Here is a 24,400-nt window from a genome sequence, read left to right as displayed (position 1 = left end):
GTGCAGTGCTCACAGGAGCATGACCTGTGCCTTTTCTCTTGCTGAAAGTGGTTTTTAGCCTCCTGCCTACCAAGGGCAGGAGCTTGCTGCCATGTTCAGAGCCACGGCTGCCATGCCGGGGATGTGTCCATATCCCATAAGCGGGGTGCGCTGTGGGGCCTACGTTGCTTTGAAAAGGAAAGGTTCGCAGCCCTGCTATCCCAGCTGCTAAACACATGCTTTAGTCTGACATTCCCCCCTAACCTCTGCTGGAGGCAGCTGTGGGGTTTCTGTCTGGGCAGAAGAAGTCCCCAGTTCGGGTTTGAAGGCGTTAATTTAACCCGCTGGCCCCGAATCGCTCAGTGTCTGTTGGGAAGCCTCGTGGGGAGGCCGTGCGCTTCCCAGCCCCACGGGTCACACGCGTTTGGGCATCGAGGTGGCTTCTTGGGACTCCCCAGGCTCCTCTGGTGGGAGTGCTGAGGGGTTTGAGCACCAAAAGTGGTTCTGGAAGAGTTAAAGCAGAAGGAAACCGAGGTGCATACAGGCTGGGCCTTCGCTGTTATCGCGTGTACCGAAGTACAAGATTACAATGGCAGATAAAAGGCTCAGCTTAAGGCTTTCGTACGAAGAAATACGAGATTTTAGACTGAAGTGGAAGCCACGTAGATTTTATCTTTCTTGCTTTCTAGTCCTGAGGTTGATACATGACTTCACTCGTTACCTGCTTTTAATTTTTGCCAGCTGATCTTCTTGCTACGTAAGATGAATTTCTTTTGTCTTGATTCACTTCATATTGCAATGCCAAAAACATCCACAGCTTTGGGTTTTTGTAACCCTACTTCAGCACCTAAATGAATTCCAATGCAGCACCTGATGGACATGCAGGTTTTACTGGGCTGGATGTGTTTGTGCTTATGAAGCCATGTGCACACATGCTGGGGCTTACGATACCAACATTTTCCTTGAAAACCCCTGACTGATTCGTTGGTAAGACTCTTGGTTAGTCTAATCCTGGATTAAAAAACATCTCTTACTAAACACAGCCTTAAAAACACAACTGGGATAGTTACCAGATAAAAGCAACCCCTTCCATAACGCAGAACGGTTGGTTTAAGAAGTGGAAGGATATTTAATACAAGATTTTGATCCACCTATCTGCTGTAGAACAAAAATTTCTCATCGCTTTCTGTGAAATCTTGTCCTTTTTTTTTTACTTTTCTTAATTGTTAGGAGTATACAATGTGGATGGACGGATATGGGCAGCGGAGGTTGAGCTTCGGATCTCTAGGATGTAAAGCCATGAGCAGATGGTGTCTGGGCTAAAACATTTATCAGTTAGCTCGAAGCAAGTAACAGATCCCTAAGCCTTACGAAATGGGCAGGAGAATGTGACCAGAGGGAAGTTTGGAGCTAAAACGTACAAAAATGAATTTGTAAGCTTAATCTGCATGCTCAGTGGCACGGGCTGAGACCAGGAGGTGCTATGGTGCGTGGTTTGAGTCTTGGTAAGCATTTCTGGTGTTGGGCTGGAGGAAAGAACAGCGTTTACCCTTCCTGTTGATTCATCTTTGTGTTTGGTAACCCTCTGTGCTGGGAGCAGAAATCGGGGCTGGTTCCTCTGAACTTGGGTGCAACTCGAGTGCCTGGTGCCTGCGCTTGAGCGTGGATAACTCACATGCCGAAGGAAAGTGAAAGAATTTTAGCGGTCCAGAGGTCATCAGCGTGTACGTGTGCTCTGGGAGTTTGCTGTTGCCACTGCTGTCTCAGCTATGGGGAGGAGGAAAATAACACTTTTCCTTTTCAAGAATTGCTTGTCGGGCTGTTGGGGGAAAAAGGAATTACTCTGGAGGTGGGGGAAGAGCCCCGAGTGTCAAAAAAGCAGGTCACGCTCGCAGGTAATTTCCTGAGTAACTTCTAAAAATCTGTGTGTAGTGGAATGATGGTGAGGTTGGGCATTGCTTACTGCACAGGCAGCTTTCATCAGCTGTTCCAACTGCATCCTGGCACGGTAAAGCCAGCGGAGGGGTGGTTGGGCAGAAGATGAAGGTAGGCAGGGGTTCACACACCGCCACGCTGAAGCTGTTCCTGAAGATGCGAGACAAAGCTTTAAGAGTCTCTGCAGCAGCTGCAATAGAAACTGAAGAATGCTGTGGCTGGTGTAGCTGGAGAAAATGAAATACAGGATCACAGAATGGGTTGGGTTGGAAGGGACCTTAAAGATCACCCAGTTCCAACCCCCCTGCCCTGGGCAGGGACACCTCCCACCAGCCCAGGTTGCCCAAAGCCCCATCCAGCCTGGCCTTGAGCACCTCCAGGGATGGGGCACCCACAGCTTCTCAGGGTATGTGTGAATTTTGAGGTCAGGTCCTCAAAAGTTTTGCAAGTTGCATTCAGGCGCGAGCTCCAGGTCTTCTCCCGGAGCTCTTGTTCATGGTGCCTCTTCTGGAAACGCCAGCCCCATTCCTTGGGGCATCTGGGATTTACCACGAGACCTCTCCTTCGATCCAGCGCTGACCTGGACTGACCCCGCTTCGCTTGCAAGGCAAAACAAAATTGCAGCTAGGGGACTATGGGTCTAGTAAGCAGATCCTGAACAAAATTGAAGGCTGTTAAAGTGTCTAATTGAATTATTGCACTACAGGGGCATAGTGACTCGTAGTGAAGCTAATCACCTGCTGCTTTATCTCGACTGCAAAGAATAGATTGCTAGTTAAACATTTAAAGGTCACTGTCAGAAATTGTAATAGTGTTGCCTTTTTTTTTCTTCCCTCTGGGTGTTATGTCTGAAGGTAGCAGGGGAAATTGGGCAAGATGCTGTTTGAAGATCCATATTCTGAAGGTGAGGCTCAGCACACGCATCCTTCAAGCTCACGCTGTGCAGCTCGATGCATTCATTTATGAGAGAGGCCGTGCTGAAAAATGTTACCTTGGCTTTGCACAAACATCCTCGAAAACACCAACAGTTTGACGTTGGTCTTCTGTGGAGAATGAAATCTGAATCGCAGGTATTTGGGGAGTGCCTTCGTGTTCAGAGGGAATTTCGGGAGTGAAACTGGAGCTCCAGTCCAGTCTGTTAATCTGGATTTAATACGTCCTTATCGGTCACTGAGCATCTCTTGGGAAGCAGGGTTGTTCTGCTCCTGGCAACTGAGAAGAGAGCAGACTTGTTTGTTTTTTTTCCTAGAGTTAACTTGCCCATGAGGCTGAGCAGGGAAACCGTGTCACTCGGACGGGACTGTCCTTCCTGCCCCTGCGGTCACCGGGGCGCTTGGCAGGAAGGTTTCAGAGAGAGACGACCTGGCTCTTTGCCTGGCGGCTCCTCCCGTGCTCCCTGCTGTAGAAGAGCCGTCAGGGTTGACAGAGATGATGCTTTTTGCTTATCAAATACTGGACTCTGCTTAAATAGCTCTCCTCGGTGATTCACACTGCTTATATCCCGTGAGATTCACCTCTCTGAGTCACAGGGACAGGTGGTGTCCGTCTTGGCGGCTCTCCGGGAGGAGGCTTCTGGTGCTGGCGGAGGAGAACGTGAAGAGAAAACAGCAGAAAACAATGCTGGAGCATCCAGACCTCCAGCTCTGGCTATCAGCACTGAATTATCGCTCCGATTTAAATATAGATTTTGCAGGAAGTTTGTAATATTTTCCACATATGGATGTTTTATGGCAGGAAACGTATCCTGCTATAAATGAGGTGGCCTATTTTAGAGACCGGCTTGAAGACTGTGTGTGTGACTGAAGCCTTCCAAAAGCTTTTCCTTTGGGGAGCGTTGGATGCATTAAACTGATGGGACTGCTGGCGTCTTCTGAGCTTGACCATTTCCTTACCCTGGGAAGGGGTCGGTGATGATGACACGAGGGAGCACAGCGCAGGAACGGAGCATTTCCTCACAGCTGCTGAGATCCCAAACCTTGCTGGCCAACGGGCACGGAAATCTGAGCAGAGCTTTCCTCGGGGGAGAGGTGCAGGTTGCAGACGAGGTTTTGTGATCGAAAGGGGGAGAGCTGTGGTCTGACATCCCACAGGCTGCTGGGGGCTGCTCCGTGTTGATTTCCCTCCTTCCACCCATCTTTTTGGTGGGGTGTTCTCATGTCTGGTGGCTCTTCGTCTTACTAGGATGGATCATCGGATGCTCCAGTGACTTTTTCCAAGGCAACAGAGCTGCCTCTGGGAGATGTGAGTGCAGTGTAGAGACAGAAGGAGACAAAGGTCCCTGCTGCCCACAGGGACGGGCTGAAGGAAGGCAGTACCCTCTGGAAAAAGAGCTTCTGCAGAAAGATCCCTTCGCCTTTCTGCAAGCTCATGCCTTTCTGCTACTAACTTTCTCTCCCCTTTGCGAAAGGCAGGCGGACTTCAAAGGAGGCCGTGCCGCACCGCCTGCTGTGTGCACATTAAGCTGAAAGCAGAAATCTTCTCACGTTCGGTTCTTGGTTGGGAAAACGTCCCTGGGGATCCTCGCTCTCCTCCTGCCCGTCGTAGTCGCTGACTTGACTTGCAGGAGCTGCCTGCAGTTAGGGGAAGGGGGAGGCACTGGATAGGTAATTGCTGGTGCTGATTTGTGCCTGTTTTGTGGCTTCAGTCGCCTTCTTAAGCGCTGTGAAATAGGGTTCATTTTGTTTTCCTAGCAGGTAACTTGCCACATCTCTTCAGCTCAAGATGTTTCTTCATTATTTCATACCTCCATTTCCCCCTGGCTCCCCTGCATTTTAGCAGACCGGGCACAACGCGTTGTCAGCAGCTACACGGGCACTCCTTGCACGATTTATCAGCCTCTGAAGGATTTGTAGTGCTTCCCACCTCCGCTGCTGCAGGATTGTGCCACATCTGGATAGTAAAATAATGCACGGCCCAGAATACAGCCCACGTGTGCCGCTGTTTCATCCCGTGCTGCCAGCCGAGGTGCCTTGTTCTTGCTTTATTGTAGCCTGCCCTGCGAGCCGTGCCTTTCACAGCCTTTTGATGCTTTTGGAAGCGGCCAGATTAACAAGACTAAATACTTTCTTTGGGCATTTTTTTTCTTTTTTTTCCTTCTTAACTACAGAAATCCTGCTTACATCAAGACCCAATTACACCGTACCAAAACCCAGCTCTTCGGGGGCTATCTTTCTAATTGTCTCATTTATTCTCCCTACTTTAAACAAACGGCTAACAAAATCGAGGCTGGAGCCTATTTGCGGGCGGCTGCATCGAAAACGGATTGCAGCTGGCCAGATTAAACGTGGCAATTATGTGTTGTTTTTTTTTTGCTGAAGGCATGCCCTTGAGTTCGCTCGGGATGAGTGACAGCGCCGGTGCCTCCGAAGACAAATTCCGAGCTAATCGGCGCCCGCCCGAGTGCTGCATTGCAGTTCTGGGCAGCTTACGTCACGAGCAGACGCTCCGGCAGCTGAAATGCTCCTCGGGAGCCTGGGGAAAGCGTGGCTTGAGTGCCGTGGAGCGACACAGCTCGTCACCTGTGGTTTCAGGGCATCTTTTTACCCCGTGCCTCGTGCTCCCCGCACAGCGCAGGCTTTGTCAGCTGCTCACAGTTCGTCTCAGAGCCGCGTAGAAAGCTGCAAGTGGTTCTGTCCTTATAGGATTTTGGTTTGGAGGGGTTTTTAATCCTCTTTTTTGTGTCTGTGTATACTTGGACTTGCACATACCGAGCTTTTCCACCGTTTGAACCTGGCTGCTTGGATCAGCAGCCGGCCTTGCCTCACTCTTCAAGGGGTAGAAGGGGCGCAGCCGGCCCCGGTGTCGGCACCGTGTGTGCCTGGCTCTGCTGGCAGGCACTTCGCATCCATTTTGCCACAGATCAACTGGCTTGGCAACCTGCAGATGTTGAAAGCATTGGGTACTGATGCTTGAAATAGAAAAGGACTCCGAAGAGGGTGTGGGACGGGAGGAAATAAATCAGGAGCTGCTGTTGGAGGTCTATTAAGACTGATGATACGTCACGCTCGCCGGAGCGTGACTTCAGGAGATGACCATGTTAAAAATGAGCACATTAAATTAAAAAAAAGGTTGAAAATCATCCTTGTATCATGTTATTAAGGCTCGTTTTCACATCTGACCTGCTGCGGTACCAAAGTTAGTTACTAGGCCAATGTTCCGCTGGTGGCTGGTACAGGTCGAGTCTCTCCGGTACAGGTTGTGCCTGGCCTAGAAATGATGTGAAAAACCTGTGTGCATTTTTCTTTTTAACTGCAGTTTTGAATTTGCAGAGGTTTTGGCTTACATTGGGTCTAGGATGGCCAGGAAAAGGACAGGCTTTGAGGAGCAAGAGCAGGATCTCATCGTTCAACCGCCCCTCAAGAGCTGCCTGCGCTTCACTCGGGGGCAAAATGATGTGAGGAGCTTTTCCCTCTTTTAGGGAGCTCCCCTTAAATAAAATCCATTAATTCCTTCTCACTGCAGGCTTTGAGAAACACGGCTTTGGAAGCTGCCTCAATGCATCGCCACCTGCCAGGGGAAGGCAGGCAGCTCGGTAACTGCCTCTCTCATTTTCAGAGCCCTTTTTCTCCAGACCGTATTTCTCGCTGCCTTCCAAGATTTCTGCCTTTCAGCCTGGGCCAGGGCTGAGCACGGTGGGGAGCAGCAGATGGATCTGAGTCAAGCTTATGCTTGGGGATTTGGGACCAGAGCCCAGGTCTCCAAGCTTCCAAAACCTGGGCACTCTCACAGCAGTTAGCGAAGGAAAGGCTCGTCGTCTCTCTAGCTTGAATTTTTCACAAGGCCTGTTTATTACAAAGGGCTCTTGAGAAGAACACGTGGCGAGTTGACTTTCTGTTGGGTGTTGCAAGGCTTTTCTTCCCCAGCATGTCACAAAATGTCACAAACGGGGGATTTCTCAAATTAACCACGTGCAGGTTTGTGCGTGTGATTGCAATTCATGAGCAAACCGTCCCTCGCGTTGACCATCGTCAGGAGAAGAGGTGGGTGAAGCGATGGAGGGAAGAGAAACCTTTTGTGTAACCACACCACTGAAATGTGGGAACGCAGTGTGGGAATACAGGTTACACGGTGCTAAATTGAGGTGGTCTCTGGGGGCAGTAGTTAATAAATTCCGAACAGGAGGTGACCCTTTCTGAGCACCTTCCTCTAAACTTTAATTTATATGCTAGCCCTGCGCATTACGGTGCTCAAAGCCCAGGTCAGAGATCCTCCATCCAGCTTTGACAGTTCCTTTTGTCTTTAATAGCCAAATTAATAGCAAATAGATCGCAGCCAACCGTGAGTTGTAGGTGAGGGTTGATGAGGTCTGCTGGGGAGAACAAGGGAGCATCCGAGTGTGCAAGGAGCTCAGAGGCTTAGATGGATTTCCTGCATTACCAGAAATGTCAAATGACCAGCTGCATGGTTCTGTGCTCTCAGGCTCAAATCAGCTTAACCTTAAAGCACCGTGAATTCATTTTTTGAGAAGCCGTGAGAAATACAGAAAAAATAAGCATGCATAGGTGCATCTGAAAATGTTCATGCTTGAGCTGGCTGCTTTTTGCAAGTGACCTTTAATTGGGTTTGTGTCATTTTGAAAATACCACCGTGTCATTTCTTTCCAAATTGGGGTGTGACAGGGCTGTTTTATGTGCCGAAGGTGCATGTTTGAATTCCTTTGGCATCAAAGCTGTTATTTGATGAGACAAATAAACGCTTTCCACGTGAATTTACGGTGTTACGTGGAGCAAGCAGTGTCAGGGGGGTGCAGCCTCCCAACAGATGCATGGAAAAATGTAGTTTTGAACTGCTGCAACAGTGAAATCTGGACTTTAGGTAAGGAAAACAGTTTTGACAGTGGCACTAGTCAGCAACTGTAAGAGGAGCCCAGGTATCTCATCGCATAGTGATGCTCAGAGCCAGACTGGACAAGCTCCCAGGAACCTCCTCGAAGCTGGCCTCATCTTGAGCAGACCACACAACCTCCTGAGCTCCTTCCCAGCCTGAGCTGGTGTTTGTTTCTGTGTTTTATTTCTCATGAGATGCTGCAGGACAGTAAACCCAACGCTTTGCACCAGTATTTGGAAGGGAACACCTCAGACCCACAGGCTTTTCTCCGGTGGAATCCCCTCCTGCTCCTCTCCTAGCTGCTGCAGCATGGGGAGAGGCACAAAAGGTGCTTTGTGCTGCGGCGAGGCAAAGGCTAAAGAGATTGACAAGCAGCGCTGCAAAGCAACTTTTGTGGGCGCAGGACGGCTCCTGCTCCCCTTTCAAGGCTTAAATTTCAGGATTTGCAAAGACTTGTTCTTAATTTGTCTTTGTTTTCCTTCTGTCTCTTGATTTTAGTCTCTTCCATTGTCTCAGACCTGGATTTCCTGAAGCTTCTTGCAGTTGTTCTTCCCGAGGGAGGTTTGGTGATCCTTTAAACCTTGCCCTCCTCGCTCACGTGTCACAGACCTGGTGTGCACTGCGTGTGCGTTCATTGTAGCAGGGACGTGCAGCAAAATTATGTGCATCTGCTGTCCCAGCAGTCAGGGACCAGCTCCCTAAAGTCCAGCGGGGCCTCTTCAGAAGAAGAAATCCAGTTGCTCTGTCCTCACAGAAAGAGATAAGCACGTGCCTGGCATTTGCATGCCAATCAGCAGTGCAGAGTGTCGTGCTGCATGCCAGAATGCCGTGCTTGTGGCGCCCAACAACTTTGCAGCTTCATTTGATCTTTTCTACGAGAAGTGCTTGTTTCTTTCAGTGAATCAAAGAACTCGTGAAGCTTTTCTCCTGCTGCACTCTTCATGGTTTAAGCAGGCACGCTTCAGGTTCAGCGTGACAGCTCGGATTGTTTGGAAGGATTTGGGGGATAAGCAGGAGTTTGCCTGCAGAGCACAGGAATCTGTGCATGCAAAGCAGCCAAAGATCCGGGGAGCGTGGTGCTGTGTTTGTCAGCTGTCAGACCTGAGCTGCATGCAGCCTGGTATGCGTGTGGAGCTTGCAAGTAAAGGAGAAAATGCCAATACCTTCTCTACACTCAAAATTTAGACTTTGCTCTTTTTGAGTGTGTTTTTATTGAGTGCACAGCCAAAATTGCAGAGTTCTGGCCTCTCTGCTTGGAGATGACCATCCTCATTTCACTTTCTGTAACAGGTGGCATATTTCCACCCCCCTTTTGTTTTTCTTTTCGAGCAAGTTCAGTGTTGTGTGTCAAATTCCTTCATACTGTGGGCTTAAGCAGCCAGCTGGTGTCAGGCCCATGCGGTGATCCTCTCCCCTGTTTCTGTGAAAACTCATTATTATCAGTGTAAGGTTGGTGAAGCTGAAGTTGGAAATAAGCAGGATGCTGCCAAAAATAAAAGGGCAGATCAGCGAGGACAAAACTGAACTGTTTGGGGATTGACACGATGAACGGCACAACAACTGTCTTTAGATACAGCACTGTGCAAAACGAGCTTGGGGGGAATCTGGGTGATTGCAAACACCAGGGCCTTGGACTCGGGTCCTTTCATCATCTGCCATTCAGTTAAAGTGGTGGGCAGGTTCTCCACGTTTTGACTTGTCTTCTCAGTTTTAGGGGAGCAGTCTGGAAAGATGGTGGGTTTGCAATCTCCAGTCTTCCACCAGGCAGTGTTGAAATGAGCTTGGATAAATAAATCCGTGAATAAACCATGAGGGATGAAGTTGAGTCAGGAACATCTTCTTGAACTGATCATTTCTTAAGGCAGCTTTACGCGATTTTGGCCTCCCTGCCTCCCTCTGTGATCCTCCCCTCCAAGCCGTGCTCTGCTGGAAGAAGTGACAGCGGTGTAAAAATAGCACTGCCTTGCTCTGCAGATCTGCTTGCTGTGGGGTTTCAGTTAGATCTGCTGACTTGGATTTAAAAATATTTATTTTTTTCTTCTGCTTTTTGCACCTGCTCGTCCCGGTCGTGCTAGATTTTGTGTTTTGGAGGCAGCAGCCATTTGGCCGTGGCTGAAATAAATCCTTGCTGGGCTGCCATCAGCAGCACAGGTGGTTGGGAGACCCGAGCGAAGGAGCTTTTGACTTCTGGAGCTAGAGGTGTCTGCCAGGCTGACAGCTCAGCTCCAAGTGAAGAAATACCTGTCGGAAGTGAAGAAATACCTGTCGGCTCCTCGCGGCCTCGGTGGAGGCTGCAGGTTCAGAAGCAGAGCGCGCGTGATGCTGAGCGTGTGGTGCAGTTGCACTTGGTGTTCCAGCCCGTTTGCTGTAAGTGTATTATCCCTTCCCCTCATTGAATGTTGCTGCGGTCTAATCAGATTACGTTGCAGTTCATAGCTTCGCCCAGACGAAATAAAGAGCCGGGCTTCAGAAGAACACAGGGGTTTTGAATTACTGCCTTCTTCACGCGTCGCGCTGACATTAAATGTGCATTTAGAGTCGGATTCACGAAGGTGCTAAGATCAATGGGTCTGGCTATCTGAAAGGTTTGAACCGAGCCTTCATCTTCTGGCCATCTGGAGCACACAGTGAGCATCTTGCTGGGTGCAGCCAGCCAAGCATCCCTGCCTCTTTTCCTCAGACCCGGCCCAGCCTGTGCCTCGGGTCCAGCTGCTGCCAGCAAAATGAGAACGAAACAGCACACGGGCTTGGCCTCGTGCTCTTCAGCAGCTTCAGGAATCCCCTTTTCATTATAAAGAGGCCTTTTTATTAGCACACATGTTTTTTTGGAGGGAGTTTGAGGTCGATGACTCACGTTGCCTGCCTCCATGAGCCGTTAGTGGGTGTAGCGTTTGGCATAACGCCGCCGGGTCTGCTCAGGGTAAGGCTGTTAGATGGATCACAGAATCACAGAATTTCTAGGTTGGAAGAGACCTCAAGATCATCGAGTCCAACCTCTGACCTAACGCTAGCAGTCCCCACTAAACCATATCCCTAAGCTCTACATCTAAACGTCTTTTAAAGACTTCCAGGGATGGTGACTCCACCACTTCCCTGGGCAGCCTGTTCCAATGCCTCACAACCCTTTCAGTAAAGAAGTTCTTCCTAACATCTAACCTAAAACTCCCCTGGCTCAACTTAAGCCCATTCCCCCTCGTCCTGTCACCAGGCACGTGGGAGAACAGACCAACCCCCACCTCGCTACAGCCTCCTTTAAGGTACCTGTAGAGAGCAATAAGGTCGCCCCGAGCCTCCTCTTCTCCAGGCTGAACAAGCCCAGCTCCCTCAGCCGCTCCTCGTAGGACTTGTTCTCCAGGCCCCTCACCAGCTTCGTCGCCCTTCTCTGCACCCGCTCAAGCACCTCGATGTCCTTCTTGTAGCGAGGGGCCCAAAACTGAACACAGTACTCGAGGTGTGGCCTCACCAGAGCTGAGTACAGGGGGACGATCACCTCCCTAGCCCTGCTGGTCACGCTGTTCCTGATACAAGCCAGGATGCCGTTGGCCTTCTTGGCCACCTGAGCACACTGCTGGCTCATATTCAGCCGACTATCCACCATCACTCCCAGGTCCTTCTCTGCCTGGCAGCTCTCCAACCATTCCTCTCCCAGTCTGTAGCTCTGCTTGGGGTTATTGCGCCCCAGGTGCAGGACCCGGCACTTGGCCTTGTTGAACTTCATGCAGTTGACCTCAGCCCATTGGTGCAGCCTATCCAGATCCTCCTGCAGAGCTTTCCTACCCTCAAGCAGATCGACACATGCACCTAACTTGGTTGTAGATGTTCACAAGGTGTTTCAGAAATGGGACTGACTGTACATTAGAAAAGAAATGGGGAAAAGGTACGGACAATAACAGTGGCCACAGCTTTGTTGTGAATACAGATGCTGACTAGGCCCTCTAGTTTTCAATAAGGAATTCATTTGTATTCCAAAATATAAATGTAAATAATAGTCCTTGGAAAACACAAGTCACAGAATCACAGAATTTCTAGGTTGGAAGAGACCTCAAGATCATCGAGTCCAACCTCTGACGTAACACTAACAGTCCCCACTAAACCATATCCCTAAGCTCTACATCTAAACGTCTTTTGAAGACTTCCAGGGATGGTGACTCCACCACTGTGATATGCCTTTCTTAAAATTGGAGGGCAACACATGAGCTTCTCTGTGTGCCTTGAAGGCTGACTGAACCCAAATTGACTGAAGATGATAGCAGGGCTGGTTTGTGACCGTATCTAACGTGCCTGATGGACTGAGAAGAGCCTGTGCAATGAACTCTGTGTGCGTGGCTGCAGTGCTGACCCTGCTTGTGTAATGGCAGCCCTTGTGTTAACTCCCATGGGGCTGGGCTTTGCCCTCTGTGCCCTGCTAGGAGAACAGCTGGAGCAGGCAGAAATGCTGCTGAGCAGAAGAAAAAGCTAGACCAGAAGAAGTCACAAGAGCTTTCGTGCACATCCTTTAATGTACTGGTTGGAACATGGGCATGGGCTGTTCTCAGGACTTCCTAAAACTGGTGGTTGCTGTGTGCTAGGGATATTCCTTTTGCCTTAGTTTGTTCTGTACTGCCTCAGGCTGCTTCTTTCTCCTTTAAAATCGATGCAAATGCAATTTAAGATCCTGCTAGTCTCATCCGTGAACAAATGCTAGTGTCTTCTGCAAGAGAGAAAATAAACCACCTCATAGATTCTCTTCTCAGGAACATCTGGGCTGTGTGGACTTCTAGCTAACGTGACAAGTTCCTATCAGGCTTCTATAAATAGCTTTTCCAAGTGGCATAGAGTGCAAGAGCACTCTAGAGAAGCCTGCAAAACACTGCAAGCAGTCTTTTCCTTGCAGTGACAATGACAGGGCTGTGGTACGTGACAATGATCTGCCACAGCTTTTCACTGTTATTAAATTTGGTTACTCCTAAAAAAATCACGAGGTGACTTTGACCTTGAGTCTACAGTTGTAGATCCAGTCTTCTCTGAAATAGGTCTGAATTTAAGCTTTTTTTTTGAAATACTCCAGGAAATGATTTTTTTTTTTTTTAAGCTGGTTTTGAGCTGCAACCTTCAAGACTTTGCCAAGTGCTGCTCAGAAAGGCTTTTAGTTGTAGGAATAAAGGTGTCCTGTTTTCTTTTCCTGCATGGCAGATGCTGAACAGCATCACCCCGTTGTCTGCAGTTCTTGGTCCGTTTTTCCAGCTTAAAAGCCTTACCTGGAAGCCACTGACTCACTGAAACATGAAGTGCTACCGTAGCTCCCATTTTAGGTTTCTGTCCCGGTGATGCTGCTTACAACCCCCGTGCTGATCACTTCTAGGCAAAAGCCCTCCTTTTTTTTCCCTGTCTGCTGTGACACCCTGGCACCGATCCCATCATCCTTGCGTTTCATCGGGGCATCTGCATAAACAGTTGTGCGAGATCAAGGTCCATGCCCTCTGCAATCAGTGATGGGAACTGCTTGCTCTTCTAGCAGCGTGAGTTTGTATAAGGGTTGAGTAATGACCATTAGCTTGAATGTCCTACTGTTAGTCTTCCTGTCATAGCCTCTGTGTTCGGAGCTGTATTTAATAATCTCGCCTCTGCTCAGCTCCTGCTTTAATCTTAACGGAAGCCTCTTCTGATAACATTGAAATGGCAAAAGTATTACACCCGCTTTTCATCATTCTCCCCTTTTTGGACAAGAGGGAGGAGGCTGGCACATTTGGACTGTGCCCTGGAAGATAAAGATGAGCTGGTTAGTAAGTTGGAGCCTTAAAGGCGCTTCCTGAAAGGCAGTCATCTTGTGAGCCTGCTGGGGCTGCTCGGCAGTGAAGCCAGAGGAGGAAGATAAGAGGTCGATTGTAGGGAGTTGTTTGGCGTACACAGAGGCTGTGCAGTCGTACAGCTGCACATTTCATCAAATAGTCATTTCCTTGGTCTATGATCATTATTAAGTACAAACATAATGATTCTAATAAAACAATTGAGTCTCTTCGCTGCAGTCTCTCCCTGTTGTCTCTCTGCAACGTTGAATGACAAGCACGCGTCAAAGAAAATCATTTATGCCATTATAGTGGCCTCATTGTAGTGCCGTGGTCCACAGGCTTTCACTTAATTATCTTACATGAAGACGGTTTTTGGTCTTTCACAGGCTTAGGCAGGAGTAGGAAAAACAGGGAAAGTGAGAGCAAAAGCATGTTTGCCTGGCAGAGCTGCCTTTTACTTAAGAGAAATGTCTGATGTTATCACCCACTTTCTGATCGCATTTGGCAGGAGCGTTTTGTTAAGCCACTCTCTCTGAGTGGGAAACCTGATGAATACGGCTCTAGTCTCCAGTTTCAAAGTATTGCTTTACACCGTTCCCAAGCATTGTTTGCCTTAATGGATGAGTTATTGTAGATGTCAGAGAAGCAGATAATTCATAGCCTCATTTTATAAACAGAGAGCCCAAAGCACGGTAATTTCACTTGAATAGCTGCAGGGCAGTGAATAAAGCCCAGGTCACCCACCCAGCATACTTACTTGATGAAAAGTCTGCTAATCTGGCCTCTGTGTTTATCTTCAGGAAATTGTAACTACTGGAAAACGTTGTGAATTTTTGCCAGGGACCTGCCTGTAAGCGGCTGTACTCGTAGCCCACTCCTGATGGCAGTGCTGTTCCAGGTGCTCTGCTGGCCACTAGGTCTGTGTTGATAGCACGGGGTATCTCTGCTGGGCTTGCTGCCTGTTTCATGGCTGTATCCTTGAGCAAGTGGGCAGTTGGTCACTGCTGAACCCATTTTCTAAGATAAGCCATGAAGGAGTTTGGAGGCTGGGTCAGGTTTCTTACAGCTCTGGCAATGAACATCTTACTGCATTTTGAGAACTCTCTTGTCTTGTACTTGAATACCAAGCTGCACATCCAATATAAGGACTTGTGCACACTTTAATGCTGCTTGTAAGGTCAGTCTCCATTTGTAGAGTGTGTGGGTTGGCAACCCTTTCATTCTGCGAGTTAACCACCACTGTAAAAACTGGGTGATAATCTATAGAAAACATATGTTACCCGCGCTCACCCCGGCTGGCTGGCTGGAACTGAGTAAAAGCAGCCAGTCCAAACTACCCTCCCTCATTACGTTTGGACATTTCCAAACTGCTGCTGTGGTACAAAATGGTTTCCTTCTGCCAGTTACGTAGCCAGCCGATCCTAGCCCTCAGAAAACGGGAGCATCGGTGCCGTGTGGGCTGAGATAAATAAACCCTGTGCACTGCACGGGATCCTGCACGGGCGGCTCAACGCTGCAGCAGTGGGCCCGGCGCTCGGCCGGAATACATCATGGTGTGGCGACAGGCCTGCACTTCCCATTTTTTGCCTTCTCAGGAAACATTTTAATTCCTTGCAGATAACAGGGTTGGGAACAGTGAGGTAAAGCCCTGTGTAACTGCGGTGCTGCTGGCCTGCTGCAGTACGTTGCAGCGGAGCAGTGGGTTTCAGGAGGTGGGCCTGTACTGCCCTTCCTTCGGTCTAGGGGCTGATTTTTAACAAGGAACTGCTTGAAGCCCCCCAGAACACAATGTTTAGTTATATCTTAGAAGATGAGACTTTGAAAGGCTGCTGCTGCTGTTTTGGCACTCAGAAACCCGGCCAGAGGTGATCTGAGGGCCCTGAGCTGTCGCACCTGTGGAGGTGCAGGGACACCTGGACATGGTTCCTGCCTCTGTGGATCCAAAGAGTGCTTACATTGAAACCTCCCTTGCCAAGGTTTCTATCTCCTACACTTAAATAGACTCTGGGAACACTGAACATTAGCTTTCAAATGGGAATTGGAAGCACACAGTGCCTCGGTGCAGCCCCACTCCCCAGTGCTGTGGCTTTCAGGGTGCCTGCCCCCACCACGGCTGGCTTTGCGCCGTGCCCATGAGCTGCCTGTCGCCGTGTGAGGTGGCAGCAGGCTGCGAACGAGACGGCCGCGAGGAATAAAGACAAAGCTCGCTACTGTCTGCCTCGAACAGCATTGCAATTGTTGTGGCAAGAGCCTGCGTGAAAACTGACTGGTCCCGTAGCAGGAGGAGCACAGGGGGTGGCTGGGAAGCCTCTACAAGGGGACGCGCCTTCTCTGCAAGACTTATTCTGATAATTTGCAGGACTGCAGAAACCTCATTTCCAGGATGGCCAAACACGGTTTGTTTTTTCATGGAATCACAGAATTATTTAGGCTGGAGGCCACCTTAAAAATTGTCTGGTTCCAACCCCATGCCATGGGCAGGGACACCTCCCACCAACCCAGGTTGCCCAAAGCCCCATCCAGCCTGGCCTTGAACACCTCCAGGGATGGGGCATCCACTGATTCTCTGAGCAACCTGTGCCAGGGCCTCACCACCCTCTGAGTGAAGAATTTCTTCTATATACCTAATCTAAATCTACCCTCTTTAAGTTTAAAACCGTTCTCCCTTGTTCTGTCCCTCTCTGCCCATGTTTTCTGTTCATTTTTTAGCACACTTGATTGTAACCAGTAGTGATTTTTGCAGAGGAACAGCAATCCTTTGTTTTCATAGCCATTTCTAGCAATCGTGTTCCCCAAGGCTGCTTTCAGGCAAGTTGAGCTCGTGATGTAGGTACTGTTCAGGAGGGATTTACGCTGTGCACGGCACACCAAGCAGCACCCCTGGCAGCAAATGCTTGGTGAGAGCTGGTGCTTTGTGAGTTCAGATCACCTCACTTATCCTCTTTGGCGCTGGCTGATTCCCTGTAAGCCTCCTCACGGGATGTTGAAAGCAGGTGATGTTAAAACAGAGCCTTGCCACCCCCATCCCGCTCCCCTTGCCTGCTGCTGGGTGCTCAGTGACCCAGCTGGGTGCCGGCTCTGCCCTCCCAACCATCCCAATGGCACAGCTCCTTCCCTCTCCCATGTCACTTCCTAAATCCATTTTCTGCACCACCTTGTTTCCAAACAGAGCATCAAAGCTCTTCAAATCTGTTCTTAGCATTTTCCTTCATTTTTTTAGAGTCGTTTTTATTCATGGAATAAAATTGCCATCTTAAATTTCCATGCTTTTGTAAACACTTACGGATAATATGAAGTTTGAAAAGCTGGGAAGAACCAGTAACCCCCCTCTTCCCAATCAGAGGACTTTTTTCTATTAAATAACCTTTTTCCTCCAGGCTCTAGTTGTTCTTTTATTTCTTTAACGAGCAAATATAGAGACCTAATTCTGCATAGCCGTATTGCTGACCTTGCCCGTCCATCTGTACTACTTGTTGAGTGGATATATTTATACGTTGGGTACTGGTGGTTCAGTTCAAATTTTGTTATTTTGCAGTTTCATATTAATAGTAACTGACCCTTGCTTCCTAGTGCCTAAAACACATGGTGCCTGATTTCCTATTTATTGTTCTAAAATGACTCTTCCTTGTTTCATACATTGTGCGTAGGAAAGCCGTGTTAAATAACCATTGTCAGTCTTTAAAATTGAAGGGTTTCAGCAAGTTTTTCAACGTGACTTTTGCTTGAACTTGACTGACCATTGCTCTACCGATGGCTCTGGAAGTTTCTGGTTCATTCTCCTCCATCTCTGCTGCCGTTTTGCCTAGTTAGCCTCCAAGTCACTTTTATTTCCTTCTCTTTCCCAGAAGCCTGTCTTTCAGGACAGAGATATGCTTTTTGCTGGGGACATTAGCCTGTTCCTGCTGTTGCTCTCTCTCCAGTTTTCCTCTCCCCATCTTCTGTGCTGCTTTTTGGGTTGCCACAGTCCATGGCAGCTCGTGCAGCATCACTGGAAGAGATGGCTGTGGAGCCAGGCTGGGTCCTGATGCTTTCCTCAGCCTCCCGCACCCAGCGAGGCTGCGGCTCTTCTGTGTTCCCAAAGAAGATTTCAAAAGCTCCTTATGAAAACACGAGTAACAGGGCAAGTGACAAAAGATTTTCTGTTTATCTTTTAGGACAATGGAAAATACCAAATAGCCACAATTTGTTCCAGTCAGTGTCTTTGTTCCAGAGCCATTTTGTGGGCACAAGATTTAGTTCTGTAGGAATGCAGGAAGATGGGGACTTCTGTTTTGACGCTTACAAAAATAAATAAAATGATTAAAGTTATCAAGTTTCTCCACTAGAAAAATATTTCTTACTTGTGCAGTACCAAATTTAGCAATAAAACAAAACAAAACAAAAGACAAAACCTTAAGATATTTTCCTGTATGTTACTGCCTAAGGTTATTTTAGTAATCAAATGAGCTTTCAAAGTAGATGATGAGACCTTAACCATTCCAGAGAATATTACAATTTGGAAAAACTTTGTGCAAATGTTGATGTTTGTACCCAGAGAGTAATAGATTTGGTTTGCAAATGGGAACTAAGCAATTATCAAAACTAATGCTAACCAAACCAAAATAACACTGAAATTTAAGATGCTGATCAATGTTGGCAGTGCGGAGGGAAATGGAGGGATATGAGCTTTTAAAAGGGAAAATTATTGAGGAGGAAGACTTGATAAAAATAATTCTTGCTGTCATGCAGTTGTCAGAAACTGGAGTGAGGGCACAGAGCAAATAGTGCCATCTTCTGGCAATTTAATGAAAACTGTGTGCAATCTGGGATCGCAGGTGTGTGCGCTACACTGGTGAGATGCATCCATGATAGACAAGGGAATATGTAGGGTTGGTTACGTATTCTTTTGAGGCACTGGGTATAAAGGATCTAGGTATGAGAAAATTGGATCAAATTGCTTAGGTTTATTTTCCAAAATGTGGAATATTGCCGACAACACACTTGCTGCAGATGTCCACCTTGTTGCCAGCTTTGCTTTTTCTTGTACTTTGACATCTTGAGTCCTTTGCGTTAAACCTTTCTGCCAAGGAGTAGGGCCTGATGGTATGAAAGGCTTCTGGGAAGAACTGCTTTAGTCGTGTTTAATTGTTTGGTTCTGGTCTCTGGATGAACAAGAATTAATCTCTTCCCAAGGTGGTAAATACCCATGAGGTCTGAGCCCAGCTGATTTTATGGTTATCACAAATCTGTTTTTCAGTTGCTCTGGCAGACTTGGCACATGCTTTCTGGCTGGCAAGCTTACGTCTCATTGGGATCTCACCTTCCTCGTGTTTTGTTTTTCAGGTGGCACCAGAGAAATCGGGTCTGCTCTGACCAGGATGTGCATGAGACACAGGAGTATAGAGTCCAAACTCCGGCAGTTCTCAAGGTGAGAGGCTCTGTACCTGGCCCAGAGCTTGAGATTCAACTTTCCTTCACTGTCCTTTTTAGTGGGGAAAGCATAAAGCTGTTCTCTGGTATGGGCTTTCCAGCTCACCTGTGACCCCATCATTGAGAACAGCACGTATTTTCTCCCCCAGTGCACGAGGTGTTGTGAAAGCCGGGAAAGGCAGGATGTCACTGCATGTTCTGGGAATTGGGCTTGTCACCTCAAGTCTCTTTAAATGCTGCCAATTCCCACTTTTTCTCGGTGCTGAGCAGCCGGCTAGTGATGTGACTGACCTGTCTTTGTTTCAGGACTTCAAGCTTTGTCACTAAGTTTTAAAGCAGCAGCAAATGTTGTGCTGCTTCCTCAGCTTACCCGAGAGGTCTCGCTGCCAAACTTTCAGCAAACAAATATGGAAAAGGCAAATTCCATCATCCCCTTTTTGCAGTTAAAGTTAGACTGTAGAGGTAATGGGAGAGGATTAACCCATGTGTAAGCTGAGCTATACATAAAAAACCTACTTCTGTAATAAGTAGCAGTTTGCACGTGTGCCTTTTTTAACCAAAGACTTGAAGATAGATTTGACCTGGGGTGAACCAAAATTGATGCTTCGCTATTTCCCTGATGACTTGTGGTGGCTTCTTCCCTTTTAAAAGAAAGAAAGTTATGAAATTGACTGAAGAGAGAACTTCTGCCTCCAGTTACCCGAGCGTTAGCTGCTTAAATAATTTGATCCCAATGCGATTGATTAACTAGGGGAGCATTCCCAGTGCTGTGTCACCGGCTCCACTGGTGAGAGGCGAGGCGCACTGGTGGGCAGGGTGTTGTTTCCTTGTACAGCCGCTCCATCTTCTTGTGCGTATCCGTGTGCTATTTAATTTTACAATCTGCGTGGCTGTGTGGGACTTTGCGGTCTCTGGGGTATCCATTGGGACTGCTTTTTGTGTGACAGACGAGTAGGATCTAACTCTTTACGTTGGCCCTGTTTCAGGTCATTCCTCTGGTTTGCGCACTGTTCCTCACTGTCCTGATCTTCTGCAGAGTAATTCTGGTTATCTTGTGTGTGGATTATTTTTATTTTGATCCAGTCCTTTCTTTTGCTTCCTCCAGCTTTAACGTTTTTATGTTCTGGTATTTACACTGTGACACTGGTAGCTGTCGCAGCAAAAAGTAAAAATACTCCAATATTGACCTTGGCTCTCTATATAAGAATAGGGGCATCTGCAGGATTTGATTGCTCTTTGTGTTTTTTCAACAAAATTAGTGCTTTAATTGACTGTCTGATAAACCCACTTCAAGAACAGATGGAAGAGTGGAAGAAAGTGGCCAATCAACTGGATAAAGACCACGCAAAAGGTAGTTACAGAGGAAGAATCCTTTAATAGGAATAAGATTGTAATACTAGTTTTTCTTCCTCTTTTTATGTTTGTTCTGGGAAACTGAATGATGTGCTTGAATATGTATAGCAGCTTTTCCCTTCTGAAACACTCCCTCCCAAAGTGCCTAACAAATTTTAACGCTTGCATACACACTTTGAAGCTTTAGCTTGCGGGACCACAAAGGATGGGTGGTTTTTTTACACTGGAAAGCAGTCACTAGTTTGAACTCTGTGAGCCCACTCCAGCTGTGCATTCTCCAGTAGTGCTGAGGACTGGGGACACCACATTGACAGAGCAAATCTGCAAAGCCCTGGGGTGTCACTGAAGGCGAACTCTAAGATCATGAAATGTCTCAGCCATCGCGTCCTCCAGAGAATTCACAGCCCTGTAAAACATTAGGCACCGTGACTTTTTCTCTGCTGCAGTCCAGAAATGTGCCTTTGGCTTTGCAAAACTTTTTCCAGGGGTTGATGGCCTTCCAGCACAGGTGCTGAAAACAGCAGGCTTAAAAACGGAAAGGTTTTTCTACACCTTAAAGAAGCAGCATCACCATGATTTATTTTGGGAAGGGGATAATTGGTGTATGCGTACCTGCAAACATACCTTTTATCTTTCTTTTTTTTTTTTTAAGTATCAGTTTTCCTATCTGGTACCTTTACCTTTGGTGTACCTGGACTAGAGGTGGAATATTTTGTTCTGGGATTTTGATTCTCCCAGGGTTTGCAGCTCAGCTGGAAATGGGGGCAGCTGCAGTGTGCTCCACTTCACGAGAAGGAGCTGGCAATGTGACCCTTCCTCGTGCAAAGTTTTAGCACCCTCTCCCTCTGCCGGGCTTTCATGCTGGGTAGAAATCACGGGATATTCTCTGCCTTGCCATTTCTGGCTACTTGTTTTTGAACACAGATGTTTTGAGAAACCTGTCATCTCTGTTTTCCATTCCTGAGAGTGGTTGAGTGTCTGAAATGAAAAGCACTCTAATTTTCTACTGTGTTCTCAGTTGTTATTTCTGTAAAGGCTTTGTTTATTTGGGAAAGATTTGGTATGTGAATGTGCTCACACCCTGAAATGTTATATCAAGCTACACGTATAGGCACTATGAAATGCGAGTTCTGAGCTGCTTTGATTAACGGCAGCTATCCCCTTAAAATTTGTAGCCTAATATCTTTAAACATAGCCTTTTTCTGTGAAAAGCATCTGCTTTAACATCGAGTGTGCTGATACAGAGCCTGTGTGTTTTTTTAGAGTACAAAAAAGCCCGCCAAGAGATAAAAAAGAAATCGTCTGACACACTGAAGCTACAGAAGAAAGCAAAGAAAGGTAACTTGCTCCATACTTGTACTTTTGAAGCCTTCTCTGGTGTGCTCATTGACAAAGGCTGAATGGCAGTAGGATTTTCTGTTGCAATAATTTGGTCCCCCGTAATGTATTCCTGGTATATACTTGAACACCAGGGTACAATTACTACGTGTCATTTAAATCATATTCTGGAGCTGCTGTCTAATGTTCTTATACAAAAGCCTTGAAAGTGTTTGTACAAAGTCAATCGGGTTTTAAAATAGAGCGTTTGCTGCTAACGTACTCCTGTTAAGAGCACTGACACTGTAACACGACTTGTGCAGATACCTGCAGAATCTTTGGGAATCTTTTGGAATAATATATATTAAAAAAAGCCATTATGTAAATGTTCTGGAACTATTAACATTTCTCACCATTCTCCCTTTCCACCACTTCTTTTTTTTTTATTTTTTCTTTTTCCTAGCTACCTATAATCTCCTAAACCTTACATTATTCCTCAGAGCCTGAGAAGGTGGTATGGGCTGTTGTCAGGGGGAGGGCGCTTGGCAACCACAGGAAACTAAAAGATGAGTAAGAGAAGAAAGGGAGTTCTCCACAAAGGCAATCTGGCTTTCTTAGCAGCTGAATCTCATGCTCCCACTGCTCTCCCACCACCATCTCGTCACGGGAGCTTCGTCACCGTGTCAGTGGGAACATGCATCGCGTTGGTACCCGCAGCGTTGCCATCGCTGGGGGTTTTACTGAGCAAAGTGCAAACCCCACCAGGCTTCATGGCAATGAAACGGAGCTTGTGCAGAAGCAGACTTCCTTGTTCCCTTTCCTGGCACTGGGCTCTTCCCAGCTGGGTAGGAAGCCTGCTTTGTACAGCTCTCAGCCTGCAGGTTGCAACTCGTGCTTACCCTCCCGCCTGAAAACTGTGAGCCCAGAGACGAGCAAAGCAAATGCTGGGGCAGGGAGCTTCTTGAGCTTTTCAAATTGTGTCAGTTTAGGTCTGTTCATGCATTTTCCAGCACAGATGAGCTGTCTCTAACTGTCCTTCCTTATAGGTGAGTCAATAATTATGCTACCAGAGAGCCACATGGCTGGAAAACTACCCTTTGAATTTTAGCTGGCTAAAGGAGTGAGGGAGGGAGGGGAGAGGTGGAAGCCAGGAAACAAGAGCACACCTCAGTAGGCTCTCCATGTGTCCATGTGCTCATGGAGAAGCTCAGTGTTTTTAATCAGTATGCTCATCTTTAGGGGGACACATTTTTTGTGGTAAGATTGTATTTTGGGGGTGTTGTGTAAACTTGTTTCTTGTTTTGTGTGATGAATTGCCTGACTTCAGACCAACAGCTTTAAAGAGTCTGTGGTATGCCCTCTGTTTCTTTTCCTTTCCTCATCCCTTTCTGGTTTTATCACTTGTTGCCCCTGTGTGATGTGAGCAACCCTTCAACACGTGGCAGGTGAGCACTGAGGAAAGTACACCCATGATCTGGGAAGAAGAAAACAGTTTTTGAGCCTGTCTCTGTGACAGTGAGGACCAGTTCAGATCAGTATGTACCAGTACAGACCAGTAAGGATCAGTTCAGACCAGTGCAGACAGACCAGTACAACCCTGTAAGGACTAGTACCTAGCTCGATCCCCTTTTTAGCCTACTTCTGAGTAGAGTAAATCTCTCTGCACTCTTGGAGGAAGAAACAGTGTTTTCTGGGTTCCTGTCTTCCTCCTGCAATGTGTGCCATGTCTAGGGAAGAGGAGGTCAGCTCACAAGTGCCTTGTCCTCCTTCAGGATTAAACAGTTTTGGGCAGGGAGTGAAGCAGCCCTCATTTTGCTATCACTTTTATAGCAGCTCTACTGTGATTGAAGGGTCTTTTTTTTTTTTTTAATGTTATTCTCATGCTGAATTTCGCTATGCTGTCAGATGCTTTTGGTGTTATCAGTGAGCCTGCTGTATTTCTGTGCTGTATCCCTTGGAGTCACTGTCCCACGTGTGGTGTTTGGGTCCGGAGCACAAACTGAGGCAGGGTTAGAGCTGGTCACAGAGGGACGAATACAGAGAAAATGGAAGCAATGAAGGCTCCCAGGTGGCCTCTGCAAGAACACGGAGGAGCTGCAGCAGTGCTGGGGAGCTGAGGGTTGTAGATGCCTGTTCTCACAGCCCCTGGGAGGAGAGAAGCAGCGAGGTGTAAAGGTTCGTGTGGATGTGAGAACAAACACCCAAACCTGCCAGCCCCATGGGCGCCTGACACGGCTGGGCAGGAGGAAGAAGCTCTCCCAGCCTCCGGCCAGGCTAATCTACAGCACCTAAATTAAAAATAATAATAATAATTAAAATACCTTTTCCCCTCTTTGCCTTTTTGGTCCGTACCTTGGAGGAATGCAGCATTGGTCTGAGTGCAGTGTCAGTGTTGTCCCCCTGTGGCAGATCTGTTCAGTGTGCTGCGTTGTGGAGTCTGTTGTTCCTAGGGACACACAGGCAAAAACACAATCCAGAAGGGGTTTATTTATAGAATGGTAAAGCTGTGGAAGTGAATTCATTCTAGGTCACAAAGGAGGTTTCAGCTATGGGCAGGAAAGCTCTCAGGCTGAGGACACGACTGCAACTGCTTCCCTGCAGCTCAAACTCACTTTTTTTTGTTCTGGCCTTCCCCAAGCAGGACCTGGGCCTTTCATTTTTTTGTAAAGTTACTGACTCACCTATGGGAACTCAAAAATAACGAATTAATTCCCTTCCTAGCACTTGTAAGAGTATTTTTGAAGTAACCTCATGATCATCCGTGGGCAAGTGAGAAGTTCGCCGAATTCTGAATTTGCTTAAACACCGTGCAT

The 24,400-nt window shown here is 47.5% G+C and overlaps 1 protein-coding gene across 9 annotated transcripts in view; it reads left to right on the top strand.

Annotated features, from left to right (window-relative positions):
- Window positions 1-24,400, top strand: part of MTSS1 (MTSS I-BAR domain containing 1) — a 119,244-nt gene that overhangs the window by 66,507 nt on the left and 28,337 nt on the right. For all 9 annotated transcript variants that reach the window (XM_084281736.1, XM_084281732.1, XM_084281738.1 and 6 more), the window contains exons 4-6: window positions 18,831-18,915; window positions 20,177-20,268; window positions 21,534-21,608. In XM_084281736.1, the coding sequence (XP_084137862.1) occupies window positions 18,831-18,915; window positions 20,177-20,268; window positions 21,534-21,608 (252 nt within the window). The remainder of the gene's footprint in view (window positions 1-18,830; window positions 18,916-20,176; window positions 20,269-21,533; window positions 21,609-24,400) is intronic.

The sequence above is a fragment of the Netta rufina genome, assembly GCF_964035555.1.
Source record: "Netta rufina genome assembly, chromosome: 2".
NCBI lineage: Eukaryota > Metazoa > Chordata > Aves > Anseriformes > Anatidae > Netta > Netta rufina.
The sequence above is the reverse complement of the archived record's forward strand: the minus strand, read 5'-3'. Positions and strand labels throughout refer to the sequence as shown.